Genomic DNA, 18,908 nt, shown 5'->3' on the forward strand with positions numbered 1-18,908 from the left:
TATTTTCCAACACCCTTTAGAATTACCATACCCCTTTCTTTTTCTTTGCTAAACTGTGGAAATCTAGTACTTCCGCCACATTCAAGATGGTGGCACCAGAATTAGACTTTTCAACTCACGTTTTGGATGGCCCCGCCCCTGATCAGAGCTACTTCCGCCACTCTCTGCGCAGCGGGACGCATTTACGCCGCCTCGTAGCACTCAAGATGGCCCGGCTTCCTCCTACTTTCCATTGGCTGGATTTCTCCGGTTTTCCGTCTTCACGAGGGGGCGGGACTTCAATTTGACTGACAGCTGTTTTGACCAATGGACGAAGGGCAAGGGCCCAGGAAGCGCTGGAACTGGAGAACCATCCAAGTGTCTGGGAGGGCGTTTGGGCTGGGGCGGGGTGGAGCGGAGCCGGAAGCGGGAGGGGAGAGTGAAACAGGAAAAGAAGGGAAGAAGGAAGAAGAGGGAAGAGGAGGAGAGGGAGGAGGAGGGAGGTGGCGGCGCCGTGGCGGAGGAGCAGGAGCAGGAGGGGGATGGAGAGGAGAAGGCTCCTGGGTGGCATGGCGCTCCTGCTCCTCCAGGCGCTGCCCAGCCCCCTGTCAGCCAGGGCTGAACCCCCGCAGGTAAGGGGGAGGGGGTGTCCGGGCCAGGCTGGGGCCTGGGGGGCGTCGAGGCCTGGCTGGAGGGGGCTGAAGGAATGTTGTTGCCAAGAGTTGAGGGGTCCCGAGAGGGGTACCCATGCCTGGAGTGGACAGGATCTAAGGGGGCGTCGGTGTTTAGCTGAGGGACACCTGTGACGGTTTTGGTATCACGGAGGTGGCAGAGGCATGGTGCCAAGCGAGTGAGGGGCCTTTGAGATGGCAGTTAGGTCAGGTGGGCTGGGATGACTGTGACTGGATAGTGGCGCAAGCGGGGTCATGTGGGGCGCATTCGTGTCCTCCAGTGGAGCAGGTCTCCAAGGCAGCGATGCCGCGTGTATGTCTGTGCGGGTAGGGGTACGTGGGTTATTGAGTGGGCCTGAGAGGGAGGAGGGGCTGGCTGAGAGGATATCTGTTTCAAGCTGGACCTGGGAAAGTTCTAGGGGCCACTTGGCCCCATTTTTACTGGTGTTGGAGGCAGGACTCTTGGAAGGCAAGTGAGATGAAGTAGACTGGGACCTCTCAGCAGCAGGGCACACTTGAGCTGTAACAAGCTCTTACTTTCAGGCTGGCTGGCCTGGGGAGCCGGTCTCTGATGCTGATCTGGGCCAGCTCCGGGTTTTGAGCAAAGGGTGGTGCTGATGCCAATACGGGCAACAAATGGAGCGCCCCAGCTTTTCTTGCTAAGTGGCTTGTGCTGATTTTAGCTCCGGCTGGCATTTCGAAACCCAAATGGGAGCGTTACTCCTGGCGCCAGGTTGGGTGGGGTGCAGTAGGGGTAATCACCCCTCCTTCCCTTCCTTGCATATGGCAAGGCTTTACTGTTCTATTTTCTTCAGTTTCTGTTCCCTTCTGTGTCTTTTCAGAAGGGCATATACAGACACACACAGAGCAAGATGGCAGACTCTATACAGCTTAGCATTTGAACTTTGTGTTGTGGTCAAGAGTATAAGCACAATGCCAGCAAAAAGCCTTATCTTTTTTCCTAGGAATTTATGAGCATCATGTTATGCCCATTAGTATCCTCTATTTAAAACATTAATTAATTTTTTAAATGAGATGAACTTTATATAACATAAACTGTTTAAAACCATTTAACCATTTTAAAGTGAACAATTCAGTGGTGTTTAGTGCATTCTCAATATTGAGCAACCACCGCCTCTATCTAGTTCCAAAACATTTTATCACCTGGGGAGAAAACCCTGTACAAGCAGTTCCTCCCTGTTCCCCCTTCCCCCAGCCCTTGGCAACCACCAGTCTGCTTTACAGGTCTATGGATTTATCTATTCAGGATATTTCATATAAATGGAATCTTACAATACCTTTTATATGTGGCTTTTTTTTTTTTTACCTTTTGTATCTGGCGTCTTTCCCTTAGCATAATGTTTTCAAGTTTTATCCATGTTGTAGCATGTAATTCATTCCTTTTTATGGCTGAATAATACTCCGTTGTGTTCCATAATTTGTTTATTCATTTATCTGTGGACGTATCATCTGCTTTTCCCAAAGAATATATTTATGTATATTAGAAATAACATGTGAAAGGAATAGAGCTCATTTTCTGTCCCAGTACATTCCTTTTTCTAGGGCTGGGGCTCTTCTGTTTTAGGCTTTGTTGGGGTTCTTTGTTTTCTCAGTTAAAATCATAAACTGGCAAGAGAAATAAATTTTCTTTATTAGAAAAGTTACGAAGCTAAGAAATACAGATGCTGAGAGAACAAAATATAGAACAAACTGTTGCTTTTCCTTTGCACCTGCTCCTTTCTGTATCTTTAAAGGCTGTTTCCAATAACCAATAATTAACATTGCTAGGGGGTTGATTTAGGAACGGTGCAGGCTTTGGAGCCTTTTGAGGCGGGTGCCCTGGGCCTGTGGACAACATCTCCCCATTGGAGAGCAGTGGTTGGCACCTGGTGGGAACCAGATCCATTTCTTTTAGCTGGAAGAAGGATGGAAAGTGGAGTTTCCTTCCCAGGTCATGGAAGCCTGGGATGTGGAGAGAAGGTTTGGGAGGGGATCTTCAGTGTCATGCCCTAATTGCAGCTTGTGGATCACAGACCGTTTTGTTATCATTTCTCTGGCACTTCCGATACTTACTTGGGGGACAGGGTGGCTTTTGTACTTTGTTCCATTTGAATGGATGCTAGCACTGGCCAGCAGCTATTATGTGCTTACAGTTCCTGCAGAGAAGGGAAAGTTTTTGAAATGACTAGGCTCTCTCCTTCTGACCCCCTTCCCCCTAACACTCCTAACCCCATCTCATAGCCTGTCTCTTTCTCTCGCCGAGTTCTCAATATCTATAGTGAGAATTGTGTTTTGAATTTTAACCTTTGGAATGGAAGTTACTCTATAATTATTAACTCTGAATCCACCACAATTTAGTCAATTTAGTTTTTGTTTTGTTTTGGTTTTTGTTGATTTTTGGCTTGCAGAAATCAGTGAAGAAAAAATAATTTAGAGACCATTTTGGCTTAGGATGTATTTCAGGTACTCACTGTCCGTATTTCAACAAGTGGCTTCTAGCTAGCTCCGAACTGAGGAGGAGACTCTGTACTCCTTCTGTATTGAAAATTGTATGGGTACCTCACTGCATTTTTTTCCCTTGAAATGTCTCTATCAAGTACAGTCTTTTTTTTAAAAATTAAAGTATAGTTAATTTACAATGTGTTAATTTCTGGTGTACAGCAGAGTGATTCAGTTTTATATATATGTGTATATGTATGTATATACATATATTCTTTTTCATAATGCAATCTTTTTTTTACACATGCATTTAATATCAAATATATGATATTAGGCAGCTTGCTTTCCCTGGTTCCAGCTCTGCACTGGAACAGTCATTTCTTGCCATCCTGGCCCAAATAAGTTCATCAGTTTAACTCCATTCTGTGATTAGGAACTTAGACTTAATTCTCCTATAGGTTATTGCAACTCAGATGTGATTCCTTGAATCCATAAAGAATATAAAAAAGCAATAGAGTCTCCAAACAGTAAGGCCTTGGCATTTGTCTCTTCCAATTAAATTATGATGGAGATATGCGGAGTTTCTTTCTTTCTCTTGTTGGTTAGATTCAACCAGAGAAATCTGACTGTAGTATTTAAAGTAAAGTTTTAGGAGAAATGTCTTTTTCAGTAAAGTGATCCAGCCGATGGGCTGGGCGCAAATCTGTAGAGATGCAGTCCTTGCCTTTCCTTTGCCATGCTTAAAACTTTGAGTTGGAAGGGGGCCCTGGTTCATGATATTTTTTCTTCCCCCCACACCCTCCAATAGTATACCCCTTCCTCCCCACCTTTACTCACCTCCATTGCCCCAGTTTTCAGTCCAGAAGCCCTGCTCCACTCTTCTTTCCTAAATACGGCATTTCAGTGCGACCACTCTCATTCCTTGTAGAATAGTGGGATATGAGACTTTCAGGTTCTTACCCTCTTTCTTTCACTTTCTTAGCCTGTTTTATATACCAAAGTGAGCAATTTTCTCAAGTTAACACCATGAGTTGCTGTAAATCCTTTGAGTAGAATCCAACAGACATTTACCAAAATGTTCATTCTTTGCAACAGGCCATTATTATTTCTAGGCACTGGGAACCTTCAAACAAGTAGCAGAATCCCTGTCCTCAAGGAGCTAATAATCCTGTGGGAAAGACAGATAATATACACTGATATGTAATCTGGAGGGATCAACGCTGTAATGGAAGTGCAAGCAAAGGATGGTGGGAACAACGCCTAGGGCTGGGGGAAGGTGGGGATTTAGGGAAGGTTTCATAGAGGGAGAGGCATTTGGACAGGGCTTTCAAGGTTGACAAGGATAAGTAGGATGTCTGTGGACCAGGAAGGGGGAAAGTTTATTCCGGCATGAAAGAGTGAAAATGGAGCTTTTGGAAGTGGCACATAGTCTGTGGTGGAAGCTTTGCCTGTGGGTGTGCAGAGGACTGTGAGAATAGCTTGAGACTTGAAAGGTGAGCTGCAATTAGACGATAAGGAGGGCTTTTATCCATTTGTCGAAATTCTGCTGACAGTAGAACTTTCTGTGATGTTGGAAATCATCTGTATCTATGCTGTCCATTTTGTAGCCACATGTGGCTATTGAGTCCTTGAAATGTGGCTAGGATAACTAAGGAACTGAATTTTTAATTAATTAATTAATTAATTAATTAATTAATTTTTGGCTGCGTCAGGTCTTATTGCAACATGCAGGATCTTTTGTTGCAGTGCTGGGCTCTTCCTTGCTGCACGTGGGCTTCTCTCTAATTGTGGTGCGTGGGCTCAGTAGTAGCCCCTCGGCATGTGGGATCTTAGTTCCCCGACCAGAGATTGAACCCACGTCTCCTGCATTGGAAGGCGGATTCTTAACCACTGGACCACCAGGGAAGTCCCGGAACTGAATTTTTAATGGCATTTAATTTTTTGTATCAACTTTATTGAGTTATAATTCACATGCCAAAAGATTCATCCTCTTAAAGTGTACAGAAAATGTTTTTTTAGTGAGTCTCAGAGGGTTGTGTGACCATCTCCACTGTCTAATTTTAGAACATTTTCATCACCCCACAAAGAAACCCCATAGCCATTAGCAGCCCTTCCCCATTACACCCCCTCCTCCCCCAGCCCCTACAATCGCTAATCTACTTTCTGTCTCTTTGGATTTGCCCATTCTGGACATTCTGTATAAATGGAATCATACACCATGTGGTCCTTTGTAACTGGCTTCTTAAACTTAGCATAATGTTTTCAAGATTCTTCCATGTTGATGTATTTGTGTATCATCGCATGCATCAGTATTTCCTTTTTATGGCCGATTAATATTCAGTTGCATGAATGTACCACATTTTATTTATCCATTCATCAGTTGATGGACATTTGAGCTGTGTTCCCTTTTGGGCTATTGTGAATAATGCTGCTATGGACATGTGTGTACAAGTTTTTGTGTAGACATGTATGTTTTCATTTCTCTTGGATATATACCTAATAGTGGAATTGCTGGGTCATATGATAACTCTATGTGTAACCTTTTGAGGAACTGCCAGACTGTTTTCCAAAGTGGTATGATACTCAGTTTTTAATTTAGAGTAAATAGCTACATGTGACTACTGACTACCTGTTAGACAATGCAGATCTAACAGTTTTCCAGTGTGGAGGTGGAATATAGTTTAATGTAGTGGTGAGGTCATGGGCTCTGGGGGCAGATTACCTGAGTTCCAAACTTGATTCTTCCACTTACTATCCTTGAGCAAGTTACTTTAACCTCTTGTGCCTCAGTTTCCTCATCTATAAAATGGGAATAATAATAGCACGTACTTTAGGGACTTCCCTGGTGGCACAGTGGTTAAGAATCCACCTGCCAATGCAGGGGACACGGGTTCGAGCCCTGGTCTGGGAAGATGCCACATGCCACGGAGCAACTGAGCCCGTGCACCACAACTACTGAGCCTGTGCTCTAGAGCCCACGAGCCACAGCTACAGAGCCCACATGCCACAAGTACTGAAGCCTGCACACCTAGAACCCGTGCTCTGCAGCAAGAGAAGCCACCGCCAAGAGAAGCCCGATGCACTGCAACAAAGAGTAGCCCCCACTCGCCACAACTAGAGAAAGCCTGAATGCAGCAATGAAGATCCAATGCAGCCTAAATAAATAAATAAATAAATAAATAAATAAAAGTAGCACGTACTTTATAGGTGTGTTGGGACCTGAAAAGACATATATGTAAAGCTTTTGGAATATACTTCATGGTTATTAAATATAATACTTATCACTGCTATTCTTATTGGTGGTCCTCAAGAGTGCATTGTGGTTGGTACGTTAGTGTCAACTCTCAAACTAGGTTCAGAAACTGAGATTTGGGGAGTTTGGAAGTGACTTCCTTGATTCTGTTCTATATCTGAGTTTAGGTTTGTCCCTGTGATCTTTTACCTATGTAGGTAACTCTTCATGGTGAACCTATGTAGAATAGTGGTTCTCAATTGGAGACAATTTTGCCCCTGCCTGAGGACATTTGTCAGTGTCTGGAAACATTTTTGATTGTCGTAACTCAGGAGCACTACTGGCATCTGTTGTATGAAGGCCAGGGGTGCTGCTAAGTGTCCTCAGGGTAGTCCCCCACAGCAAAGAATTGTCCTCTGCAAAATGTCAGTAGCACCAAGGTGGAGAAACCCTTTTGTGGTACCTGCTATCCCCTTACCAGCTCCTCCCCAGTATCGTGGGATTTGAGGTCAGCCTTCCTATGAAAAGATGTGTGTGAAATAACCTCTGACGACAAATTTCAGGTGGGACAGTTTAAAGCTTTAGTGTCCTGAATCCTGATGTCGCTCAGATTTGTTGACATGTGTTACCAGTCAGCTCATCATCGTCAGCCAACATCAACTGTTTTGACAAAAGCACATTTTTTTAGTCTGTGGTTCAGTAAGCAGGTGAGCCTCCTTAAGTCACCCCATCTTAAACCTTCTTTCCTCTCACTTTGGTCTGCCTTTGTGGTTTCACTTTAAGAACGTTTGTTTTCGTCCCAGTGAAAGCCTGATGGCCAGTCACTTTCATTTCTGTGCCCTCCATGGTCCCACCACCAATCTGAACTGAGTCATGTTCTTAGAATTTTTTCCTTTCCTCATTCTAGATCTTGGCTCTCCTCTCATTTTCGGCCTCACGAATGTTAGTTTGTTCTTACACACGCTCAGCCTGCAGAAACCGTTAGATGTTCTCAGGTCGCCACGAGGGAAGCTGACGGTCCTGGATCTTACCAGAGCTGTGTCTGGAGGAGAGCCCTCTCCTCCAGGTCCCAGGATGCCCCTCATCTGTGGGTGCTGGGCACAAGCTGGCTACTCTGTGGGTGCTGTGGGTAACTTAGATGGCTTTGGATTCAGAATTCCGACAGCCTTTTGAATGCCTGGCCATCCGTACACCTGAGGGCCTCTTTCTTTCTTGCCTTAAGTTGCTGGACTGACGTTTGAGGGACCATCAGGACCAGGTGGAGCAATGACCAGGTGGGTTCATTCCTTGCCCTACCACCCCAACTGTGGGCCCTGCTGGGGCCACCGATCCCACTATAACCGCACAGACAGAGCAGCCACTGGGTGGCAGGGAACGGTGACAGCGGGTCTTGGTGACCTGTCCACTCAGCCGCATACAACAGTCAGGCTGAGGTCTGCCAGTGCGCACCTCCCTTTTGGCCCATCCTTTGACGTTCCACTAGGTGGAGCAAAGTCTGGCCAAAAACCCACATGCAAATGTGGAAACCACAAACAAAGAAATACAAATAAATCCAGAACATTGCAACATGGGAGGTAAGGAGAAGGGAAACAAGTCTCATCCTATTGAATTCTGCCGCTTGTTGATACAATTCTGGGCTTTCCCAGTGTGGGAATTAAAGTAGGTCATCCCCTCAGACTTGTAAGTCTTGCCTGGATGGGGTTTTTGGGGTTTTGGGGATACTTTCGCTTACTCAGCTACATTCCCATAGCTGGATTTATTTACTTTTGGTTTTCATCTTTCCATACTTTCTTCTGTGGGAAAGCAGATGAGCTGTATATCTTCTGTTCCTGGTGCCGTCATCACCCTTATAGAGCCATGGCTCGGTTTTGATTCACGATCTTAGGTGTTTTAAAGAATTTAAACTTGTTTTGGAAGAGATGAGAGTGAATGTAAGACGTTACAAGAATATTTGTGGTTTGGAAGGGTGGATCCTAGAGTGAAGTTATCAAAACATTTCTGTTTTGATTTTTAAATATGGAGCAAGACAGATCTTACATTGTAACACTTTTGTTACACATTATTGCAGATCAGAGACACACGCGGTGCATGGAGAAAATAATCATATTTTTCAAAATTGTACATACTGCTTTTTGTTTGCCGTTAAAAAATTAATCTTCCTCATCTAAAATTCCACCTGGCAGTTTCACTCCAATCGTATCAAAACCCAACCAAACACAGACACAATGAAAAACACCATAGCTTAGTTTATTGATCAGATTTACACTTTTGTGGTTTATTTGGGAGAGAAAGTTAATATTTGGCTTTCTACACTGGGATGTTGGAGCACAGTAGCTCTTTGGGACTTGAATATAGAGTCGAACAGTGTGAGAAGTTCATCCTGTGTACTTCTTTCTTTTTTTCTTGAGTCCCTTGTCTTTAAATATGCAAATCCCCTTGCTGCTGTTGCTGTGGGTGGGAGCTGGGAGCGGAAAACCTGCACCGGCCTGATTTCGCATAAGGACCAATCTGGCTGTCTCTCCAATCCCTTTCTTAGACCCGATTGCTTCTTTTCTTTGGGCTTTGAGGTACTTTTTACCTTTTCACATCAGTTTTTAATTACACAAAAATAACACATGCTCATAACAATGGTAAATAATAGAGAAATACAAAAATACTTAGAGGAAGAAGTGAAAGTTTGTGGTTTGTGTATTTTTGGTTTTTCTGCTTATGCTGCAAATTTATAGATATAGTAATATAACTCCTATGTATAAACTTACATCCACACACATAAAATACATAAAGTTGTTGGTATGGGTAGGGTTCTTAATTTTCTTCTATTTGTTTTTAAAGCAAAAATGGGATAATTTATATGTAGTTCTTTAACAACATGCACCTTTTTTTAAAACCTTAATATATTGTAGACTTCTTTTCATATTGCATATATGCCTCTGATTTTTTTTTAATGCCTGTAATTGCTTTAGACCATGATTTATTTGACTACCCCTCCATAAATGAACATACATTGTGTCCAAGGTATTGCCATTTCAAGCTGTGCTGCAGTGAACATTGTTGCACTTATTTCTTTCTGCAGTTTGCTAGATTCCTAGAAGTGGAACTGGGGACTGTGGGATTATAGGGTATGTACATTTGGAATTTGGGGCCAATAGTGCCAAGTTGCTCCCCCAAACAGCTTTATCAGTTCACATTCCCATCAGTAGGGTATGCAAGGGCTCACTTCCCCACACACATGTGAACATCATTTCTTCACCTGCACCCTCTGCTTATCCTTGAAGATGTGCCTTCTGACTCTTAACACGGGCACCTGGGGAACATTTCAGTTTACTTTCTCAAAAGCCTATAGTTCTCTAATTGGCTTAGCTTCCAGTCTCCCTGTCTGCAAACTGGTTGCTCCCTTTGCTGTGGAGTAGGATTCACACAAGAGCAGTGAGCCTCTAGCCAGAGGAGGGTAGAAATGCCTGCCCATGTGCTGAAGGAAGTGGTTTGTGGTCCCCTGGAAGATGTCAAGCAGGTGGCCTGGAGCTGTTGGCCAATTGCTGTGTGGTACACAAGTCTAATTTCATGCCTGAACTACCACCCCTCCGTGGTGGTCATCCCAGAAGAGACGCCTGGAAGTGGCATTGCTGAGAGTGCAGACTCTGGAGCCAGACTGCCTCCATATAACCTTGGACGAGTTAGTTAACTCAGTATCCTCATCTGTAAAATGGGTTAATAGCACCTAGCCTGTAGGGTTATTGTGAGGGTTAACTGAGTTAATACTTGTAAAGCACTTAGAGCAGTGCCTGCCACATAGTAATTGGCAAATGTTAGCCCTTGTTGTTGTTGTTGTTATTAATTATTTTAGCTCTGGGGAACTTTAAGGCTTCCCTCTTCCCTTACTGATCCAAGGTTTGTTTTCAGTGGAGGAATTCAAGAATATATTTTGGTTCACTCCTTGTCCAAAATGCACGTGAATCACTTTCCATATCGTCAGCCTTGGTGATCAGATGAGGTGTTTTTTCAACAACTATTTTCTAATAATAAGGTATGAAATCATTTATTCTTAGAGCAGGTAAGTTAGGATATATGCTATTATTCTGATACACGCACCACTGCAGCCTCTTGAGTGAGCAAAAGAGTTGGGGGTTGTGGTTCGTCGTTCATTCTGACCACAGTGCTGCCACACGCAGATCTGTCTGCTCTCAGCACACAGTGTACTGTACCGAGCTGAGGGACTCGCTGGGGCTTCTTGACACCTGTCCCCAACCTCCATTTGGTACTTCCTGTTCTGAGGTGAGGATGGTTTCTGAGGCTTTTTTTTTTCTTTTTTGTAATACAGCTTTATTGAGATATAATTCACATACCATAAAATTCACTCTTTTAGAGTATACAATTTAGTGGGTTCTAGTATATTCACAAGTTTGGACCACCTCACCGCTAGCTAATTTCAGAACGTTTTCATCACCCCCAAAAGAAATTCTGTATCAGCAGTCATTCCCCCTCTCCCTGCCCCATCCCCCAAGTCCCTGGCAACCAATAATCTGCTTTCTGTCTCTATTTGCCCATTATGGACGTTTCATGTAAATGGAATCATATACCATGTGCTATTTTGTGAGTGCCTTCTTTCACTTAGCATAGTGTTTTCAGGGTTCATCCATGTTGTAACATATATCACTATGTCATTCCTTTTTATGGCTGATTAATATTCCTTTGTATGGTTGTAACACATATAGTCCTCAATTGATGGATATTTGGGCTTTTTCCACTTCGGGGTTATTATGAATAATGCTGCTTTGAACATGAATATACAGTTTTTGAGTGGACATATGTTTTCATTCTCATGGGTATACACTTAGAAGTAGAATTGCTGGGTCATATCGTCACTCTATGTTTAACTTTTGAGGAACTGCCAGACTGTTTTCCATAGTGGCTGCACCATTATATATCCCTGCTAGGAATGTATGAGGGTTTCAGTTTCTCCACATCCTCATCAATACTGTCTTTTTTTAAAATCATAACCATCCTAGTGGGTGTGAAGTAGTATCCCACTGTGGTTTTGATTTGTATTTCCCTAATAACTAGTAATGTTGAACATCTTTTTGTGTTCTTTTTTTGTTTGTTTTTTGGTTTTTTTTTTTTTTTTTTTTTGGTTTGTTTGTTTGGTTTTTGGTTTTTTTTGGCAATGCCATGCAGCATGTAGGATCTTAGTTTCCTGAACAGGGATTGAACCCCTGCCCCCTGCATTGGAAGCTCGGAGTCTTAACCACTGCGCTGCCAGGGAAGTCCCCTTTTTTGCCTTCTTATTGGCCATTTGTATATATTCTTGGGAGAAATGCCTATTCAATCCTTTGTTTGTTTTAAAGGCCCTTATCTGACTGACAGGACAGTGGTCTTCCCATGGAATCCCAGTGAGTGACTGTCCAAGGGGAGGTTTTCCTTTAAACTAGACTTTGTCAGGGCTCTGGCACTCTAGACCTAGCCATGCTAACATCTCTTCTCATGACCCTGGACCAATTACTTTACCTCTCTGAGCCTTCATTACTTCTATCAGCATCTCCCAGAGACGGCTCCGAGGCAGCCATTTCTGCTGTAAGAGGAAGAGGCCCTCGTGGTCACAGAAGTCTACCATTTCTCATGGAGATTCATGATGCATGTGCTTTACAGTTAAGCCTCTGAAGAGTCTCACAGTTAAGAAGCGTATATGAATCCCTTATCAGATAAATGATTTGCAAATATTTCCTCCCAATCTTTTTTTTTTTCACTTTCTTGATGGTGTCCTTTGAAGTACAGCTGTTTTTAATTTTGATGAATTCCAGTTTTTCTGTGTTTTTCTTTTGTTGCTTGAGCTTTTGGTGTTCCCTATTTGTTTTAAGGGCTCTGTAAAGCTTAATATTATATAGGGTCAAAAATGGACATTATTCAGAATAGAATCCTTTAATTTTTTTTTTATTATGGAGCATTTTAAACATTTACAAAAAAAAAGAGAATGGTATAATGAACCAGCATGTACCCATCTCCCAACTTCAGCAATGTAGTATCTTGGCCAGTCTTATTTTATCTATACTGTATCCACTTTCACTTCCATTTATCCCCAGTGAAATTATTTTGAAGCAAATTTCAGACTTCATATCATCTCAACCATAAATAGTTCTGTTTGAATCTCTAAAAGATAAAAAGGACTATGTTCCCGAACATAACCACCCTCCCATATCACACCCTAAAAAACTGACAATAATTCCTTAATGTTACAGGAGAGGATCTTGTGTGTGAGAATTTAATTTGGATCTAGGGGTAAAAATACTATTAGAAAATTCAGCTAATTATGATAGTTCTTCAGTTTTCGTGAATAATTAACCCTGTGTCACACTACTTTAAAAAAGTTACTCCCCAGTGACACACTTCAATCCTATGAGTATCAAAAGTGCTCTTCCAACCCCAGCTTTTTCTTTTTTAGTTGAGCAGGTCTAGTGGTGAAGTTTTAATCATGGCAGCCCGCTCCCCCCTTTTTCCCTCTCAAAACTTTTTTTTTTTTTGGACACATATCCATTTCCAACCTCTGCCCAGTATATAAAGTGAAAGATTAACTTATGACTTTTGCCCTCAATTTCTAGTGTAGGGAGAATTTTTGGAAAAATCCTCTTCTTATCTGAGATTGCACAAATGTTCAGAGAAACCTGGGAAAATGAGGAGACCCTGTTTGCGTATCTTCTCTTTCAGCTCTCCAGGGCCTAGGCTGGGTGTCCCCATCCCGTGTCTGGCTGACCATGCCCGCCCTCAAGGTACAGTATTAGCGGCGGGGGGGGGGGGGGTGCGGTGGGGGGGTGCGGGGAGGTGTGTCTCACGGCTAATGAGCAACGCTGCTGAGGGAGAGATGGAACATAGAATTTGGAGGCTGAAAGACACCGTAGAGATAATGATGCTATGAACAGATGTTCAGTAAGAGAGGCTGTGCTGTTTGAAATGTAGGAGATTTAGGGTTGAACAGGCTTCTTAACTGTGGGACCCTTCAGAGGCTTAACTGTAAAGCACATGCATCGTGAATCTCCAAAAGGGTCGGTAAACTTCTTTAACCATGTGAGCCTCTTATCGCAGAAATGGCTGCCTCGGAGCGGTCTCTGGGTGATGCTGATAAAAGTAATGAAGGCTCAGAGAGGTGAAGTAATTGGCCCAGGGTCATGAGAATAGGTGGTAGCATGGTAGAGTGCCAGAGCCCTGACAGAGTCTAGCTTAAAGGAAAATCTGCCCCTAGGCAGTCAATCACTGGGGTTCCGTGGGAAGACCTCTGCCTCTTCAGTCAGAAACCCTAGGTCTAGTCCTAGGTCAACGCACATTTCCAGACCAGTGTACTGCCCGGCAAGTGGGGATGGTAACTGCCTGGCCCTATCACCAGCTGATATAAGGAACAATGAAAAGGGATGTGAAAGTAGTTTATAAACCTTGAGATCTCTGCAAGGATGATGCTTTGTTGTGTCTCTCATTGGTTAGTGCCACCTTTTCTATAACACTGGGAATTCCCTGGTGGTCCAGTGGTTAGGACCCTGTGCTCCTACTTTCGAGGGCCTGGGTTCAATCCCTGGTCGGGAAACTAAGATCCCACAAGCTGCACGGTGTGGCCGAAAAAAAAGAAAAATGTAATTCTCAATAATACTGAGCACATCTTGCCAAGAACGTGCATCTTGAGAAAAGTGAAGGACTTTGGAACGTTGGATCTAAAATATAAGATACTGGCACCTGCTACTTCTTTTCAGGGAGGGACAGTGACTTGTGCTGACTTCTTGCTGTGATGGGGGATGCTTTCTCAAAGGCCCTTCCAGCGTTTTCCCCCTAAGCTTTCTGCTTATAGAGCAGGGTCTTCCTGCCCACTTCTGCTTTGCTGTAGTGCTTTCTTCACGACTTGGACTCCGGGTCAAGGTGTTTTTGAAGTCGGTTTACTTACTGCTGTCATCCTGTGTTGCCTCACTCTGCGGCCTGGGAATCCAGGGTGCAGGTGTGGCCCGTGGTTGGGTGTAATGTGATGAAAGGTCCGGCGTCCCTGCATCTGGTGTGATTCCCTCTACAGTTTCACCACCTTCAGTCATCATTTTACTTGGGGTGTGGATGTGCATGTTCCAGAAGTTTCCCCACTCCCTACAGCTTATGGGAGGGATAAGTTGTCATAAAGTTTTCCGCTGGTATTTTTGACCATGAAATCTTAGACCTGGAGTAGATTTGGTTACTGAACAGCCTAAGGAAGGAGGAGGTAATATTTGATATACATAAGATCCAGGAACTGAGGGAAGGCCTAGTGCCAGGAGCTGTGTTTCCAACTAGGCCTTATTAAGTTTCACAATCCTTTAAGCAAAAAAAGGCGACTTCCAGGTGTTGCTAATGGAGTTTCTGGTGAACGGGAGGCAAAACCAGAAGCCGCTTCATCCCATTCCCCATAAAGGAAAAACTGTCACGGGGGCGTTAGATCACGTCCCAGCTCTGCCTTGAGGAAGACAGTTTTGCTTTTGAGATGGCTTAAGTGCTTTAAATTCCTCAGCTGAGAAGTTAGATAGCGAGAGGGTTTCGCAATCCCTTCATCAAGCCTCGTGAACTCAGAGTACCATCCAGGTGCACTCCTTATCTCTTAGCTGTTTTACAGGTTTCTGTGACCAGAAGAAGTCTCCTGCCCAAAACGTTTGGGGATTTAGCTGCGTTAGCTTCATTTTTACCATCTTCTCTTTAGTCATCAGTTCTCTTCATCCATGTAACCAGTTTTTCTTGAGGGCCTGCTTTGTGTGAGGCATTACTTGGTATTGTGAGGGACACAGAAATGAAAGTTACCCATGTTGCCCTTAAGTTGCTTATACTATAGAAGAGGAGATAGGCCTGAGAATAAATAACTTTGCTGAGTTTATTAGCACATGAAAGAGTGAGTGGTACTACCAAATGTAAAATAGATAGCTAGTGGGAAGCAGCCGCATAGCACAGGGAGATCAGCTCAGTGTTTTGTGACCACCTAGAGGGGTGGGATAGGGAGGGTGGGAGGGAGACGCAAGAGGGAGGAGATATGGGGATATATGTATATGTATAGCTGATTCACTTCGTTATAAAGCAGCAACTAACACACCGTTGTAAAGCAATTATACTCCAATAAAGATGTTAAGAAAAAAAAAAAGTGGATTTTCCTATAAAATCACAACCAAGATGATCTGTCGCTGGAGACTGTGCACACTTGCTCTTATGACTTTGCACCCAGGGGGCCTGGAGCTGCTTCCAGGGACTTAGAGTTGAGGTACCTTTAATAAAATTACCATGATGTTAGCCCTTTCCTTGGGCCTACCACCATTGCACCAAAAGTGGAGTCCCTCTCTATCCTGCCCTAAATTTAAATATAAGTGAAAGATGAAATCAGATTTAGTGGAGACCTTGAAGACTAATTTTCCTAAATGGAGTTCTCTTTCCAAGTTACATGTGAGAGTGTATCATGTAGTTGGTGTGACCTAGGTCCCCCTCCCTTTTTTCTTATTCCGATCTTTGGTTTAGAGAGCAATTTGTGAGGAGACGTGAAATATTTCTGGGGACAGCCCTGAGTTGTAGCTTGCTGATTTTCATGTAATTCTTGGCTACTTGACAGTTTGGTGAACTGTTTTCAGGGCAGGAAAAATGAACCTAGCATTTTGGTATAAAAGCAAACAAGGCTGCTGTTGTACTTGATAAAGCTAAAGTTGCAGATCCAGCAACAGCGCACTAACCATCAGTGACAGCCCCCTGTCAGTGGTGAGTTTCGGAGACCCCTGGACTCTCCAGAGAGGGCAGTAAATGTTTATCCATGAAGGTGATAAATATCAGTGGGGTGATTGATTGTCAGCAGTAAAGGACTTTCTTGTTAGGGGGCAGAGAAGCAAGAGGCAGAAGCCTTAGGAAGCTGCTGTAAACTGGTTTCAGCTTCTGCTACTTTGATTTTTCTCTCTTTTTATTAAAAAAATTGTTTTTTGAAGTTTATTTGTTGTGATTGTTTATGAGATATTTCTATATATATATTTTAATTTATTTTATTTATTTTTGGCTGCGTTGGGTCTTCATCTCTGCGCACGGGCTTTCTCTAGTTGCGGCGAGCAGGGGCTACTCTTTGCTGTGGTGCGAGGGCTTCTCACTGCGGTGGCTTCTCTTGTTGTGGAGCACGGGCTCTAGGCGTGTGGGCTTCAGTAGTTGCGGTGTGTGGGCTCCTAGTTGTGGCTCGCGGGCTCTAGAGCGCAGGCTCAGTAGTTGTGGCACACGGGCTTAGTTGCTCTGTGGCATGTGGGATCTTCCCGGACCAGGGCTCGAACCTGTGTCCCCTGCATTGGCAGGTGGATTCTTAACCACTGCGCCACCAGGGAAGCCCTGATTTTTCTCTCTTTTTAAAAGGCTAAGGCTGTACCATTGCCATGGGTGTATTCTCTCCACCTCCCACATCCCCCCCACAAAGTCAACTTCAAGATTTATCATATTTTAGTCGTAGCCATCAGAAAGAAAAGATACGCTGGTTACAGGTACTCAGTAAATACACACATGTATGCATTGTACCTCCAGCTGATCTTTGCCCATCGTCTGCCTTTCTCAGATGCCCCGTGTGCCCTTGTTTCCATGCTTTCAGTCATGCTTGGCCCTGCTTAGTGTGTTCACCTTCTCCCCCAAACCCTACATGATTTTTAGTTAGCCATCTCTTGGTAAAACTTTCTTTGGCCATTTTATCCCTCAATAGCTTCCCTTCTTCAAGCCCTTCGTGCATTTACCGTACCGCCTCTACTCCTCCCCCCACATTTGTTGTAGGGTGCCTACGTTTGTCTCTGTGTCTGCTGTCTTTTCTCTCTAACTGTGTAATCGAATAAATCAATCCTCCAGGGCAAGACCAATTCATCCAGTGTTGCATCCTTCTCATCTCCATGGTATATCCTGGGTGGCTGGATGTGACTGTGACTATCATGTCACAGAAGAGGGGGAAGTGACGGGTATAATATCAAAATACTGTCTCCATGCGTGTTCAAGCCATTCTGGAGCCACACAGACCTGGTTGTAATGCTGGCTCCACTGCCTACTAGCTGTGTGTCCTTGAATGATTACCTAACGTCACTGAAGCTCATGTTTTTCGTCTGTAAAATATGAGATATCAGCGTAGGTTAGGATCCTCCCTCTCTGAAATATATCATTTGATGTTTAGCAAGTGATTGCAATTGAGGGCTGTTTGCCCAGACAACTTCTGGGAAGACTCAGTACAATAGTAGGAGAGCATCCACAGGTTTTCATGGATGCCTTGTAGAAGAAACAAGCCCTGTGACTTGTAGAACTCCTTGTCCTGTGCGGAGCCCAGGAGAGGTGTGTTTTCTTGCCTCTGCAGGCTTGCTACATGTCTGCCTTTGTCCAGCCCCAGGACACAGATAATCTAGTGTTCTTGGTTTCTGGCAGCTGAGCAGACCTTAACATTTCTACTTGGCAAGGTTCTGCAAATCTTTGTTCTGGGCTTGGAATTCTTCCTATGGCATTCCCCAAAATAATTACTTCAGGATCCTTTTATTGATGCCAAGCCTCGCATTCATGACGTGACAATATCTTGGTTTGACTTTGATTGTGGCGCTCCCATCGGTTTGGGGTTTGGGTTAGTATTCATTTCTGCGTTTTTTGAGTCAGAACTCTAGGGCATTTAAATGTGCTTGTGCACAACCCGAGAAAGATAAGAAAGGTCTTTTATTTTTATCTTAGATGTTCTGTGTCTGACTAGCAGCCTCTACTCAAAACTCCTGGAAATAAAAAGGCTTTAGGTCTGGAGATTATCTCCTGCCCTAGAAGCCTGGCAGTTGCTGTCCTGTTCTGACAAAACCCTCTTTCTTCAGATTCCTTGATTGCGAAATGAGAAACTCGGGGGCCCTCAACCCTAGTCTCCTTTAGCCTCCACTGGCCAGATGACAAGCACTTCACCAGGTTAGTTGAGATCCAAGGCATGGAAGACCTTCCATGCCAGCTTGCTCCTTGTGTGGGGACCCATTGTGTGTTGGGAACATATGAGAACTTCAGGACTTCCCCAGTCATTTACCTCACAGAGCTCAGCCCCAAAGTGGGTCAGAATGGGAGTCCTGGGGCCCCAGCGCCCTGACTCCACCCTTGGGAACACCACTGTCAGATCCGATATAAGTGACAGTCTTATAGACAGGATTCCGGAGCACTGACCAGGGACATGCATGTCTGCTCAGCGTTCAACTGACCCTCAGTTCTGGTTTTTGCGTTATTGGTAACTTCTGGTCTAATATCATGACTCCTGTGTTATTGTAAAGGAAAGAGTCTTTGGAGCCAGAGACTTCATTCAAATCCTTGCTCTTCCTCTGCCTACTGTGTGACCTTGGGCAAGGTCTCCATATGCTTCAGTTTCTGCAACTGAACAATAAAGATAATAATACCTACATCATGGGATTGTTGTCACATTAAGTGAGATGTTGGTGAAATGAAGTTCTAGCACAGAGGCTGGCTCATTGTCAGTAATAAACAAATAAGTGTCTCTCCCCGCCTCCTTCCCAGAAGTTAAAGATTATAAATGCCTAGACTGCTTAGAAAAAGTTGCCAAAAGATTCTTTCTTTTTTTTTTTATTAATTTTTTTTAAAAAATTAAT

At 43.8% G+C, this 18,908-nt stretch overlaps 1 protein-coding gene across 5 annotated transcripts in view; it reads left to right on the forward strand.

The window, feature by feature from the left end:
• The first annotated feature begins 405 nt into the window (after nt 1-405).
• The window catches only part of WBP1L (WW domain binding protein 1 like), a 59,193-nt gene continuing 40,690 nt past the window's right edge, over nt 406-18,908 (forward strand). The window contains exons 1-3 of one of the 5 annotated variants that reach the window (XM_082408450.1): nt 540-611; nt 7,544-7,595; nt 13,018-13,079. In XM_082408450.1, the coding sequence (XP_082264576.1) occupies nt 13,065-13,079 (15 nt within the window). In that variant the 5' untranslated portion in view covers nt 540-611; nt 7,544-7,595; nt 13,018-13,064. Of the gene's footprint in view, nt 612-7,543; nt 7,596-10,229; nt 10,346-13,017; nt 13,080-18,137; nt 18,226-18,908 lie in introns of those variants that run through there. The other 4 variants (XM_082408449.1, XM_082408451.1, XM_082408447.1 and 1 more) reach the window with 4 other exon arrangements.

Source organism: Balaenoptera borealis (genome assembly GCF_965194805.1).
Source record: "Balaenoptera borealis genome assembly, chromosome: 10".
Taxonomy (NCBI): Eukaryota; Metazoa; Chordata; class Mammalia; order Artiodactyla; family Balaenopteridae; genus Balaenoptera; species Balaenoptera borealis.